The 14,793-nt window shown below is 37.0% G+C and overlaps 1 protein-coding gene across 1 annotated transcript in view; it reads left to right on the forward strand.

Annotated features, from left to right (window-relative positions):
* Positions 1-14,793, forward strand: part of LOC129376816 (collagen alpha-1(XI) chain-like) — a 47,298-nt gene that overhangs the window by 13,595 nt on the left and 18,910 nt on the right. The window contains exons 2-21 of the mRNA XM_055056409.1: positions 4,331-4,498; positions 4,592-4,683; positions 4,915-5,036; positions 5,280-5,442; positions 8,115-8,237; positions 8,900-9,010; positions 9,085-9,216; positions 9,323-9,370; positions 10,166-10,207; positions 10,339-10,401; positions 10,487-10,561; positions 11,027-11,110; positions 11,200-11,256; positions 12,572-12,625; positions 12,713-12,766; positions 12,884-12,937; positions 13,024-13,077; positions 13,152-13,205; positions 13,297-13,341; positions 14,395-14,448. Coding sequence (XP_054912384.1) covers positions 4,331-4,498; positions 4,592-4,683; positions 4,915-5,036; positions 5,280-5,442; positions 8,115-8,237; positions 8,900-9,010; positions 9,085-9,216; positions 9,323-9,370; positions 10,166-10,207; positions 10,339-10,401; positions 10,487-10,561; positions 11,027-11,110; positions 11,200-11,256; positions 12,572-12,625; positions 12,713-12,766; positions 12,884-12,937; positions 13,024-13,077; positions 13,152-13,205; positions 13,297-13,341; positions 14,395-14,448 — 1,649 coding nt within the window. The remainder of the gene's footprint in view (positions 1-4,330; positions 4,499-4,591; positions 4,684-4,914; positions 5,037-5,279; positions 5,443-8,114; positions 8,238-8,899; positions 9,011-9,084; positions 9,217-9,322; positions 9,371-10,165; positions 10,208-10,338; positions 10,402-10,486; positions 10,562-11,026; positions 11,111-11,199; positions 11,257-12,571; positions 12,626-12,712; positions 12,767-12,883; positions 12,938-13,023; positions 13,078-13,151; positions 13,206-13,296; positions 13,342-14,394; positions 14,449-14,793) is intronic.

Consider the following 14,793-nt stretch of genomic DNA (forward strand, 5'->3'; position numbering starts at 1 on the left):
AATCTTGGCTTGATACTCGAGTCAAAATTGTTGAAATGAAGACTTTTTGCTGATTACTGTGATGCACCTCATGGACTTAGACAGCAAAGAGAGAAAATGACCATCAGAGCGTAGAATACTAATTTACTTTTGAGGGTACATTTCAGATATGTTCATCTTCTTAACTATTAACATTAGTGTCTTAGCTGCATATATCACACATTATCTGTAAATGAAGTGTTTAGATAGTGACTCATCCAGTCCCACAAAGGAAAATCTATATAACCCCCTCTCTCCCCCCCAACTCGCTCCCAAAAGACAGTTTTTTACTTTTACTTGAGACTCAAAACATACTATGCATGTGTGTGCATGTTGATCATATTCTGCTCACACAATCCTGTAGAGCCTCAGGACAACAGCAGCAGCTGACAAAGCCCAGAATACCTTATTTGATGCTCATGAACAAAACATGTTTACATCTGTACATTACATGGAAGTTGCTTTAAGCCTTTTTCTTATCAATGAGCAACAAAGGCAGTTTTTATTGTACTTATATAGAGAAAAAAGGGCCCTTGTCCTGTCTTGTCTTCTAGTGTATTCAGATGTTCAGCCATTCATACTGTTGCAGTAAAAAAACTGGAAGGAAATTAGAAGCAGTGTGCCTGGCATGTGTGCATGCCAGGATCTACTGTGGAGAAAAGTTATATCTCTAACAAAAGGTCTTAACATCTGGTTATATTAATACCTGCAATGCATATTTATATTATTACTTCTTATCAAAGTAAAAGTTTTCCATACGTTCGTTGGTTTTAAAATGTTTTTTTTTTATCACTCTGATTTGGGCCTTTGTGATGGCTTCATACAACAACATTCACACCAATTGAACATGTTTTTGTTTTACCTTTTGTGCCATTTTGCGAACAAGAATGTAATTTATTGTATCTCATGTGGTAGACCAACACAAAGTGATGAATAAATGCTATGTTTAAGTTGTTCCCAACTAAATGTAGGATATGGAGAGGTCATTGTTTTGGAATCAATTGGTGATAAAAGGTTTGCAGGTAATGCAATCATTTAAATCAGCGGCGCTAAAGCGGGGTACACACTTTTTGTTAAATTTAAAAGAATGCTGTTAAGAATGCTGTCAAGCTACATCAGATTTATTTTTATTTTCTGTAAATTGTGGTTATTGTTAAAATAATACAGATAATCTAAGAGGTGTCAAGTAATGTAGTGGAAAGAAAATGGTCTGAATAAGGAGAGACATGCAAATCTGAGATTTTTGTTGTCTATGAGAACTCTTGCTAGAGAACGGTTTTCAACAGGCTGAGCACAAAACTCTGAGCAAATAATTCAAATTTCAATAGTTGTTTAAAAGCTTATAAAGTCATAAGAATCACTGCATCAATGATGCATAATGATATGACTCCAGCCTGATGATATGACTCTATTAGTTGAAGGATGTGCTGACACATGGACAAACAGACGAGTAACTCAAAATAAAAGGACACAACTACATCTGGCACTCAGACTCTCACATCTTTCCAGCGTGATGTGTGCCTACACATGCACACAAGTCTGTGGGTGTTTAACGGTGTAAAACAGATGGAGATGGAGGGATTACGTAAGCCTCTGAACTAAAAAGAAGCCACACCAGCAGAAGCATGCCATCCTGTCCCATGATATATATTATTTCTTCTAAGAGCTCTCTGATCTCGTTTCTCTCCATTTTCAATATGTAGCAGATTTCTCCCTGCTTTAAAACAATTTTCACAGCTCATTTTTACTTTGTTTACTCCACTGAAGCACTGCTCTGATCATTGAGTCTATTTGTTTGCATATGAAGTGTTCCAAGATAAGAGTTGTCGGAATATTGTACAGTTTTACAAAAAAAAAAAAAAAACAGATGAAAGCATGCTTTTATGCTTTCATCAAAATGAAAGCATGTTGCTGTTTCTCATAAGTTTTTACTTTCAGTCTTTTTGTTGCAGAAAATTTGAAAATTGTGTGGTCAGAAAATTTGTGCAACGAGTCTATTTTAAATTTTATTAGCTTGCTCTGTATACAGTAGATATGATTTACAATGCAATCTCTCAGCACAGAATTTTGTGTTCAGACTTCCTGGTATGAGTTTGAATAGTCTCTAAGCTTTTTTCCCAGGTACTTTTGTCAGTCAACCTGTGTGGTGGGTCTGTCATCAAGTTGTGCCAACAGAGATTTGTGATACACAGTCTAAATTAACAACAAAGTAAAACAAACTAAAATCATCACATCAGTGTCTTTGAAAAAGTATTCTCTCTTTATGTTGGAGTTGCAGGTGTCACAACATTTTTCACACATATAACAACTTAGAGTAGTTGTAGTGTCCTCTTGTTGTTCCTTTGGGAGGTGAATGACAGGACCAAGGTTACAAATAACACATGAAGACTTCTGTTCACAATAGTCAGCTGTGTACAGCTCACAGTCTGTGTTAATGACATATTGGGTCAGATAGTGTAACATATAAAACAAAAAGACTCCTGGCTTGTCCTGATGTACTACATCCTTCATCTTCAGTGTTTCAATTATTTCATTCTGAACTGCAAAGACTTCATCTAGAGAAAATATCTTCCTGGATGATACATTGCTGTACAGAAAAACCTTGCAAACAATGGCTTCTCTGTAAAAGGTCCGGATACTGAGCTACAGACCTTCTGGTAATATTCAAGTTCATGATGCTACGTATTGTGGCATTCATGCAACAGTTGAAGAATGAGTTGGAAAATTTGCAAAAGTACATGTTTGGCTCAAGATTAACATCCACACTGTCGAAATCATCTGTGTCATTTTGAATTTCATCTTGTGAGTTTTCTTCTGCTGAAGAGGATTCTTCTCATGATGAATCCTCAGAAATTTCCTCAAAATTTGTCACAGTTTGGTTTCACATCCAGGTCCATCATCATGTCTTCCCAACAACAATACACATTTTTGTAATATCTTTGTTGGTAAAGAGTTAGCAGTTATTGTAAAGGTAACTCTCTCAACCTGTGAGCAAACAAACACATCCAGGTTCATTTGGTCATGAGGAACATTAATACTTCCAAAAGCGGCAAAGTCTTCTGATGCTTTTACTATCAAATCCATAGTTGTGGTTTTGACAGTAACTTTCTCATCCTTAGAGGAATCTTCCATGTTCTTTTTGTCTTCAGGGTTCAATGTCAAAAGCAAAGTATTTTGATCTCTCGTCCTCAGAGTTCTCTACTAAACCACTTATGCCTCTTATGTTTTATCCTAGCAACTTTATAACTCCCTTCGTAACAAGAAATCCAAGGTCCCGTAAATATCAAAATCCTCTTGACTTGATGTTCAGCTAAAATGGTTTGTAGAATCAGTTTGAAGTCGTCTCTCAGGAATCGATCTGCCTCCAACCAAGTTGAGAAGCAAACTGAGAATTCTTGAATTCTTGTATCTTTATGAACATTTGTGACATCAGTGAGAACATAGAGGTTCTCATCAACATGATGTCAAAACCTGTTCGGGTCTTGTTTGTTTTAGTTGCTATGGAGACACAAAGAGTTATGAATGGGGTAAGATTACTGTGAAGTAAAAAGGCATTTGTAGAGATCTACATTTGTGGCTTTTTCACAATGTCCTAATTGAATTTTGGGTTAATATTTTATGTAAGCTCTGATCATAAAAATTACAAGCTATAAAGCTTTGAAATATTTCTATCTGAGTTTGAGCTTTCTGAAATGATTAACAAACATTTAACTTTTTGTTTTATGAAAAAAGATATTTGAATTCCATCAAAAATATGACATAAAATTTTAAGTAATTTAGAAACCTATATTTTATCATGATTAACTCAGCCTCTCTCAATGTTATTGAACCAAAACAAAACAAAAATCCAACAAAGAACCTCGCTTCTTGACACTTGGAAGCGCTGTGATGGCGTACATTCACTGTGATATGAGCTTCTTTGTGAGCTTTATCTATTTCTTTTATCAAGTCTAAATTGAATTGTATTGTTTTTGGCATGATGCTTTCTCAAGTGAGAACTCAAACCCTTAATGAGGATTTTATACTGTAGTATAGGACAACCCAGAGTTTTACATCAATAAAAACTAATGCTTGGAAAAGCTGTATTGAAAAATCATTGATCTGTTCAAGAGCACTTGAGAAAATTTTGAACAACAAAAAAACTTAAAATTCCAAAAGTGGGCTAATAATTTTGACTTAATTTGGAACAATTTTGTATTTGCTACAGTCATAGAAAATTTACTTTACAGTAACTCTCCAAAAGTCATGAACATCAAACTGTTGGATGGTTTACTTATCAGTTACAAGGATGTTGTTTTATCTTTCTTTGCAGCTAATCCTATTGACCTCATAAAGACACTTGAGCTTTCAGAGGACATGGAGGGCGTGTCACTGGAGGCAGGGCTGTGCATCAGCAGGAAAGGCCGAGCAGAGACCGACCTTTCCTTTAAGATCAACAAGAAGATTCAGCTGAGTGTGCCCACCAAGCAACTCTTTCCAGGTTAAGTTTTGATAAAACTCCATGCAACTCATTTATTGGTGGACAAATAAACCCATTTACATCATTGTGTTTTTTCCCTTTCTCGCCCACCAGACTTGTCATTTCCTGTGGATTTCTCACTCATGACGACAGTCAAAGCTGTGAAAGGATCACAAGTCTTTCTTCTGTCCTTGTATGACACACAGGTATGAACTGGAAATGCTAAAGCGAATTTTATCTAGAAATTTAATTAGCAGTTCTAGATAGATGCAGTTAGAACTGTTTGAGTCTTTAATCCAACAGCAGTCTGATTTGACAAAAATACTACATTTTGTATAGAGTCATATGTAAAAGTTAAGACAAATCTTGCTCCAGAAAATCTTTAACACCTAATAATAACAGATTAGCTCTATTTCATTAAAAGTGTTTTTTCTCAGGGCACGCAGCAGCTGGGTTTGGAGCTTGCTCGTTCTCCTGTTTTTCTGTATGAGGATCATGAGGGTCAGCCAACTCCTGAACTTTATCCCACCTTCAGAAAAATCAACTTGGCTGATGGCAAGTGGGTAACTACGCAGACACCTTCATACAAACACTTTTCTTTTTGCTTGTGTTCAATTTCTGTATGTATCAACACAATAACAGAAATATTCAAATCAATTAAAACAAATGCCAGAGTTAGCTAGTGGATTATTACAGAAAGGAAAAAAAAAACTCACAAAAAAGAGAAAAAAAAAAACAGCCCAAAATGAATTTTTTGCATGCAATGCGTAAGATTGCGAAACGTCCTTATGTTTGTCGTCAGGTGGCACAGAATTGCCTACAGTGTGGAGGGTCAGTCAGTGACTCTATACTTAGACTGTGAAAAGGTGGAGACTCTGGACCTGCTCAGAGGTCCTGATCCCCATGTCAGCACTGATGGAGTCACTGTATTTGGAACCCGTCTGCTGGACGAAGAGGTGTTTGAGGTGAGTCTTCACTGCATATAAAATATAAATGTCAAAATTGTGGTGGACCAAGTTGTCATCTCCCATAAAACTAGCTTGAAGGTCGGGGTGCCAGGGCAGTATGTTAACAGCCCATTATATATTGGTATTAAAAATGTAAAAGTATTACTGGATAATTATTTTGCTGGGAAACATTGTTGACAAATCTTAAACATACAACTATATGTCATCTTCAAATGGACAAAATAAATAAATAAAAAAATACAGTTAAAGTAAATAATATAAATTTTTGCACTTCTGTTACATTCAGTAATCAGTCAGTAGACCATAAAACACTATGTGCTCACATTTAGAGTATAAAAGAACTAAGCAGCTCCATTGGACCCCTGGGCCTTCAGGGGCCCATAATGCTAACAAACACTGACCATATTTCTAGAATTTTAACATATGTCTCAGCTCTTTATTCAACACAACATGGGAGCAATGCTTCTGTCATCAAAAGTTCACAATCTATCTGTTTCCTGCTCCTTCCTGCTATTGTTAGCATTGAAGATGCTTGGACAGTTCTGCCTCAGGCTAAGAGAAGCTGACCTCAAAGAAGTCTGTGAAGGGAGACCATGATGAATGGCATACCTCACCCAATTTAGAGAGGCCAGGGCACCTTCCTGATGCAAGGCATGGGGGAAGGGTAGGAGAAGCTTGACTGGGTCCAACCACCTGCATGGAGAGATTTTTTTCAAATTATGTTATAACGTTCTTTCCTCATCAAAGACATACCAGAAGTGTTGTATCCTTTCACACGTTAGAGAAATCTCCTGTGGCAGACGTTCGGGGGAACCTATGCTTGCTCATACATGCGCTGTCTGCCGTGTCTTGAGAAAGTATTCACCCTTCCTGGCATTTTTTGTGTTTTGTTAAATTACAGCCTGTATTTGATTTTTTTATTTACGTGATGCATCTGCACAAAATATACTATGTTGGTGAAGTAAATTAAGATAAAGGGCATGTATCTAAGCATTTTCAAAGGAAGACCACAATAGGTCAGAACCAGTTCAGTGCATTTAATACACCATATCATTCTCAGATATTGTGATTTCACCTGTTCAGTTGTGTCTGTTTTGAGATTTTTAAGGAAGGCACTGTTTTAGGACTTAGTCACAATTATGCAAATGAGCTGCAGTTGGTCAAGTTTTTCCAACTCAGTGTTTACATTAGCACTTCAGACATTTGAAAATGGCTACAAACAGATGCACAGTGGTAAAACCATACATCTTTGACTCAGAAGCAGAACAAGTAGAGACTCCTGAACAATCATCAAACCACCACTAGTGAAGGATGAAACGCTTCAGATCTGTGGCATATTGTTATTAATTCAAACTCTGAGGATGCTTTGGGGTATGAGCTATGATGTGGAGTCAAGCAGCTGACATCAGCACAATAATTCAACACAAAAAACATTTTTCTATCTGCAAATGCAACCTTTTGTTAAATCTATATTTGCAAAATTAAAGGAGTAACACCTCTCTCAACATGTAAGAGAGAGGTGAAAAAAATCCCAAATCAAACAATATTGGTAATATCTGCAAGTCTGACATGTTTTCACAAACATCTCACTTGTCAAGTCTTTCTCAAACTGTGGTCCTGGGAGCAATGGAGTCTGAAAGAAAATGCCAAAGCAACTGAAGCCTACTATTCTTTTACTGTGCTTCTAAACTGCAAACAGGCCTAAAATGTTTATTAGAGCAAATAACACTTCTATTAAGTAACTCTTTTGATTTTAAAGCTTAGAATCCATACTTTTATAATTTGTAAATAACTCAAAACTCCCTGAGTAAACTTGTTTTGTTGTGGCCAGTCACATTCACAAAGCAGCAACACCCTTCACATCAGGAGGAATGATTACAATGAGTCAAGAGACTAATGTTTACAGTTCAGGTTGTTTTGGGGGCAATTTTAAATTAGGTGGTTTGTGAGTATTTGTTAAGTGGGGTAAGTGGTCTAGTTGTAACTGCATAAGTGATTTATTTGTCAAATAATTTATTAAACAGTAGACATGAAGGCTCATCTCTACACCACCCTCCAGTGGTGGAAGGGATGAAATGCAGCTTCCCTAACCACCTGCTTTGCTTCTTGATGGTGCAGCAACATTTTAATTTGAATTACTTTTTGAGCTCATCAGTAGATATTTTAGACATTGACACATTTGATCATGACAGACCTCTCACCTGTTTATTTCTTTAGGATGTTTATGTATGCCGTTTGTAGTTTTCATTGATTACAGCCTGAAGTGATGTTCACAGACATGAGGTGGAGACGGTGACCTTATGTGATTTTAGGTGGGACATCTGCAGTGCAGCTCTTTGCTGTATTTGGCCTGGGCTCCTCATGTATGTGCACATGTAAAACAGAGAGCAGAGGAGATATCTGCACTGTGGAAGCATTGTGCTGGCGCCACAAGAGGCTGCAGCTCTGGAGACAATTAACTGCAGAGCGACAATAAAAAACAGCATGTTGTGCTACTTTGATCTAACTATCTGAATACATCTAGTGATAAATACATGACAGACATGTGGATGTGCTGTGTCATTTATTTTATTAATACCATGCTGCTTAGTGTGGACCACTAGTGGCATCAATTCTGTCTGCATTCCTTAAGTTTCTTTTCATCTGTTTTCTTTATTTGCTTTAAACAGGGACAAATACAGCAACTTCTTCTTGTGGATGATCCTCGAGCAGCAGAAACCTACTGCAGAGACTACATCCCAGACTGCGACGCACCCTTACCCTACGACAGCATTTTCATAGAGACTGTAGAGGTAAGGTTATGCACTATATTCAAAAGGAACGCTAAGACAATGTTGTTTTACATCCAAAATATTCAGAAACATTTGATTGCATAAATAGTGTGAATGATCTTCCCCATCCTTTATCTGCTGAATCAAAGCTCACAAAGCTCCGACTTCTAGGAAAACGTTCTAATCATTTCCTTCTGCTGCTGTTGGATTCACCATCTGGCTTACAATTCAACACATATTTTTTATGTGGCTTAACATTTTATCTCAGGCTCTTCTCGAACTGCAATTCACCAAAAGAGTCGACGTAAGACATAAATCGGAGGTGTTAATTTAACAAGATTTATCAGAATTATTTTTTTACGTTTGTTTTCAGTCAGGTTTGGGCCTGTAGCTCTCAACGGTTCTGTTGATTGTTCCATCCAGAAAAGAAAAAGTTATAAAAATGTTGGGGAAACAAACAAACAAACACAAGGCTGATGAAAGTTGCCAAACAGTGTTAACGTTTAGTCTGGAATGCTTTGCTCATGTTAGTGGATAACATATGGCCAACTTTATAATAGCAACATACTTAGCATAAATGTAAAATCACGAAGTTAGGTTTAGTTATAGAGATATAAAGACATCATACAGACAGGGATGGTTGAGCTTCGTATCCTTTCCTTTCATTGCTGTTTGGTCTTCAGGAAGAGGGAACACCAAAGAAACGAGTAGCAGAAGAATTTGACTACAGTGTCTTCTATGATGACATCTCAGTGTCCACCGTGACAGCAGGTCCTAATGTCACAGAGTACGAGGTGAGACTCAGTAACCACCAATAATTTCTTTTTCTTATCCTTCGAATTTGTTCATCTGTCAATGTGTTGCACAGTTCACAGAGTACGAAGACTATGACAACACAACAAACTATTACCATGTCAACGAGTATGAAGAGTACGATGAAGAATACGACGAACGCTACGGACCTGCACAGAGAGAGCGGGAGTACCTGCTGAACACACAGGTGGTGTAAAGACTTTATTCATTTAGCATGAAAAAAGTTTTTTTTTTTTTTAAATTAATCATGTGTAATTGTAATGTTTTTATCTCTGTCACATATTTTAAATTAGAATTTACCAGAAAAAGGACAGAAAGGAGAGCCTGGATATTTGGGGCTGGTAAGAAAACCACACAATCAAAAACAGGTTGTTTTATGGATTACTGATTCACTTCTTAAACAATTTGATGAGTAGGTAAAATGCTTCATTTACAAAAATATTATGATTTTCAGTTTTGATTGCTAAATTAGGATTTTATACAATTCAATAATATTAAGCCGTTACCCAGACATAATGCGTTACCTTTCATTAGACTAAACCTAACCCAATGCTTTCTCAACTATTAGCAATTGCCAAACAATAATGCTTTTCACACTTTACATTGAAATGTATTTTCCACTTCCAGATTTCTTTTTTGCCTCACAGAAATATCTCAGACTTCTCTCTGTCATGTTTTAAGACTGGACAGAGAGAAACCGTGTAAATATAAGATGTGCTATTTATCTCACAATTATAGTGTGACTAAAGAAAGAAAGTAATTCAAGCTCAAATTGAGAAGGTGTTGCCTTTAGCCTTTCATAGTGAGGTAACAAAAAATTGCCAGTTCCTGTAAATGGTGACATCACTTGGTGTTTCAGGCGGAGGTACAACTATTTAATAGGTTTAGATGGCAAATACGTTTTTTACACAAATCCTGGTGGTATGGAGAAGTTTAGCTTTAACAAATGATAACTGCAGTTTGGATTAACTCTGGTCATAATGGTCAGATATTACAATTGGTCTGATGATAGAGAATATTTTGGTGTAAATATTGTGAAGGGGAATTGTTTTTCACGGAGACTTATGTGTTGAATTTTACTGTAACCTAAAGAAACATAAAAAACTTTCGTTCAAGTGATTTTTTATTTTTTACAGGGAACTCAGATTACAGGACCATATGGACCTCCAGGACCTGAGGTTAGTTTCACTGGTTGCTTACTGTGCAACTTATAACTAGAAACATGGTTTTACTTGGCTACAGTACCTATTGTTTATTATTCAGGTGCAAATTTAGTTTCAAACTGAATGTTGTTTATGATGATGTGCAGGGAGCACCGGGGCCTCCAGGAATCACTGGACCAGTGGGACCTCGAGGAGACCCTGGAGAGCTGGTTAGGACTACCTTCTGTGTGCTCAAAGCCTGACTTGACGGACTGATGTCTCTTCAGATCTGTCTTCATCTCTCTTTGCTGTTAGGGTCCTCCAGGGCGGCCCGGCCTTAGTGGTGCTGATGGGATCCCAGGTCCCCCAGGAAACATAATGCTCATACCGGTAATAAAACGCGTTCCCAGAGGCCCTGAACGCTGCAGCCGGGCTGCTGTGGCTCTGCTGCTATTAACTTACAGAAGAGCCTGAGGGCAAATGAAACGTTTCAAAGTTGTTACTGAAAAATGTGACTCTTGGAGACTTAAAGTAAACTAGCTGTTTACCTTTTAGGCTTTACAATAACGGTGACTCATTATTTAAGCATATTTAGTGGTGTATGATTTTATTATAATAATCTGATTACATATTTTATTAACAGGACAAATTTAATAGTTTCAGATCTATATAATCCCACCTCTTTCAATACTGTGTTAAGACAGCATAATGTGTTCTTTCTCTCATATATTTCTTTGTTTTGTTGCATTTTATTCTACTGTTGACATTACGAACCCATCAAATCGTGACTGACAGTTGGATTAAATGGCCACTAGGCGGAGTGTTGAGTTATTCAATTTTTTTTCTGATCCTCAGTTCCAGTCAGGTGGTGATCCGAGGACAGGAGCTGTCGTTTCTGCACAGGAGGCTCAGGCTCAGGCTATTCTGCAACAGACAAAGGTACACAAACATAGTATTATATTGCATCAAGCACAACTAATTTAAATCAGTTATTTTTCAGGATTAATATAAATAAGTCTTGTTTCCAGCTGGCCATGAAGGGCCCTCCTGGCCCACTGGGTCTCAGAGGCAGACCTGGACCACTGGTAAGTTACCCTGCAAATGTTGATTTGTTGTAAAGTTTTTACTGTTAGATATATGACTAGGACATGTATTAAAATTGCTTTAATACATCTGTATGATGTATTATATATGTATATATATGAATGTATATATTTATACATTCAGAAAGTAGAAGATGAACTGAAGGATGACTGACCTCCAAAAACCCATGTCACATTGTTTCCCTTTAATTCTACTTTAGTTTCTCAGGCTACATTCTTAACAAAACTTCAAAAAGACCTTCAGAAAACTTTGAAAACGATTAAACTATAAAATAATAGAGAAGAGAAATAAAAATAAAAATAGAATGAGAGTCCTTTTTATTCTATGAGATTAAACATAAAATGCAATGCAGGACATGCAAGCATTTATCTCCCCTTCAGCAGACAAGCACCCCATGTGTTGGAGAAACATGACAACAACATCGTCACTGCATTTTGACAGAAGTTTGACCTCTGACATATAGAACAAAGTGCTGATGAACTGATGCAAACAGCTGTGCACCAGATACTGTTCAAGGAATATTAGGCATTTTATCGGTAACACTTTATTTGATGGGTTGTGAATAAGATTAAGAAATCATGATCTGTCAATAAATTTGTTATAAAAGTATTACTGATTAAACTTGAAAAATTATGTAGCTTTATGTTGTTAAAGCTAAAGTTTAATCAGTAATACTTTTATAACACATTTATGCCAGATCATGATTTCTTGGTTAATGTCAAGTTGTCATAACAAAGACATTTTCAATAATGTCAACTTTATGTTAAAAGTGTCATGACTTACTGAATGACACTTTATGACAACAGTTATAAATATTCATGAAGACTTACTCATGTTCATGAAAGGTGTTTTGTCATGTTTATGATGGTGGCATGACAGTTTTATTCACAACCCGTCAAATATCTTTAATAAAAAGATGATATTTGATGACCAAACATCTTCACATGAAAATATACACTTTATTTCTTGTGTGGCTTTTCCTCATTTTTATAATAAATATTTGTAACTTGTCATACGTGTTGTTTTTTTGTGTTAAAAAATTTGATTAAACAAAGACTTGAATTACTTTTTGGAGGTGGCAGTGACTAAGGATGTAGGGATTTGGCCTTTATCAGGTGGGTTGCAGGTTTGAAGCCCGCTCCATTATTTACGTTGCTATTGGTGGTGGTCAAAGGGCCCAGTGCTGCAGGAAGTCTGACTGACTGTAGAGTAAAGTAATTTGGAGTCCTCTGACTTGACAAAGCATAATGCAAATTTTGGCCAATTATCATTTTTGTGTTTTTGCTTTTTCTAAAGGGTGCATCAGGGCCTCCAGGGCTGAAAGGGAGCAGTGGTGAAATGGGACCACCTGTAAATTTACCTTTGTTATCATTTCAGTTATTCCAGCTACAGTTTTTTTTTTATCTCACATTGTTCTCTCTCATTTTCCTCTCTCAGGGTCCCGCAGGACTACCGGGTATTCCAGGTCAGAACGGAAGACCTGGAAAACGGGTGAGGATCTTTAATGTGCTGCATCTTTTGTTGTTATCAATATCATCTTCCAATGAGTTGCTGTAAAATTTTGCCTCCAATTATATGTAGTCTATTGATATACGTTTTTCTTATTAGGGTCGTGGAGGTTCAGACGGGGGCCGTGGTGCGATAGGAGAAACTGGAGCAAAGGTGAATTAATGTCGCAGACACACATTTCCTTTCCTTTTTGTTCTGCTTCCGCAAAATATGGAATTAATCCTGTTTTTTCCTGCTAGGGAGATCGAGGTTTTGATGGCTTACCTGGCCTCCCAGGAAATAAAGGACACAAGGTACGCAGACAGGGATGAACGAGTACGGGACATCAAATCCACAATTCAATTATCTTTCTGTAATGTTTTGTCAGGGAGACAGGGGGAAGCCAGGACCCCTAGGTCCTCCAGGAGAGCAGGGAGAAAAAGTAGGAAGACGTGCCAGAAATTAGTATTTGTAATTTTGATGTTTTTACCGTGAGAGCAAGAATGAGTTTGTTTTTATCTATATATTTTCAGGGCTCTCAGGGGCCACCCGGGCCAAGAGGACAACCAGGTGATGCTGTGAGTGTTTATGTCTCAACTTTCAACTTTCCTTAGTTTCATAAAAAGGTTGATCATGGGACATTTGCATGGTCTTTATACTGGCATGTAATTCTTTCAATGAATGAATCTGGCACTTTAGGTATGTGAAATATGTATCCAAAGATAAACCAGACTTGTTGAGTTCTACGAGTCTCAAAATCTCTTCATGCTATCTTGACGGATTTATTTTTGTTTTCCCGTGACACGCAATGCATTCTGTTTGATGCACCGACTTAAATTTCATTCATAGATGTGCCTCCATCAGATAACAATGCATCATCATCATGATCTGAGCTTTCCCACATTGAGTCATCTCAGTGTAAACTTCAGCCTTTAGAGAAAACTATTAAGCATTTTTTTTGCATCTAGTTAATAGAAAAATATTCAGCAAACCTAAAAGATAGAAAACCTTTAGTCTTCTCGACCTTCTCAAACTGTGGTCCTCAGACCACTGGTGGTTCATAGGCGCCCCCTAGTGGTTTATGAGGTGCTTCATGCAAACTACTGTTTATTTACCATGACGTGAGTTTAAAGTGCAATGGTACAGTTAGCTACCAAATGATTGTGTTTAAAAATAATAATGGATAAATGGTCCAAAGATATCGGTGGAAAGTTTCTCATGGTCAGTTCAAGAACTTGTCATTATGATACATAGCATGCTGAACAAGGCTGCTGCGCCCAACCTGACTAACTGCATCTAAAGTAAAAGCCCTAAACTAAAATAATTTAGAAAATGTTTGTTTTTTCCAAGGCAACGCTAAATCTATTTTTCTTTTTATTATGCTTCTAAATTACAAATAGCTCTAAACGTTGTTGGTGCACACAACACTTGTAATAAAGAACTTCTTTGATTGAAAACTTAGAATCTATAAATAACTCAAAATCAATAACTCACTTATTGTGGCTTTCAATTAGGGCTTGAAATAAATCTATTTTTCTGTTTAGCTATGGGAGATCATCGATTTTCTTTCAGAAAAGCATAACACCTGTCTGCATATCATCGCCTTGCGTAACTTTGATGTGTATTTCCAGGGTCCCAGAGGTCTAACTGGTCCTAGAGGTCGTCCTGGAAACTCAGGCTTGATGGTAAGTGTAAAATACTTGCATGCTAGTTTAGCATATGTTACAGATGGGTTTCTTCAGTTGTGTGTGTCTGATTTGTGTGCTTGTTGCAATATGAGTAAGCACTTGTGAGCATTAGTGAACATCGTTTCAATTTGATATTTTACAGACCCAGTTTAGATTTTGATTTAGGAACCGGTAATGAACTTAAGCTGGAAACAAGCACATCTAAACCAGTGGCTCTCCTAAACATTTTTGGTTTAATTCTGTTCATTTTCAATCAGGGTTTGAAAGCCATCTATTAAAAAGCACCAGTCAAATCTTGTATGGGAAGGTTGATGATTCTGAAAAGCCATCATCAGGAAATGG

This window comes from Poeciliopsis prolifica, unplaced genomic scaffold, assembly GCF_027474105.1.
Source record: "Poeciliopsis prolifica strain line A6 unplaced genomic scaffold, Auburn_PproV2 SCAFFOLD045, whole genome shotgun sequence".
In the NCBI taxonomy this organism is placed as follows: Eukaryota; Metazoa; Chordata; class Actinopteri; order Cyprinodontiformes; family Poeciliidae; genus Poeciliopsis; species Poeciliopsis prolifica.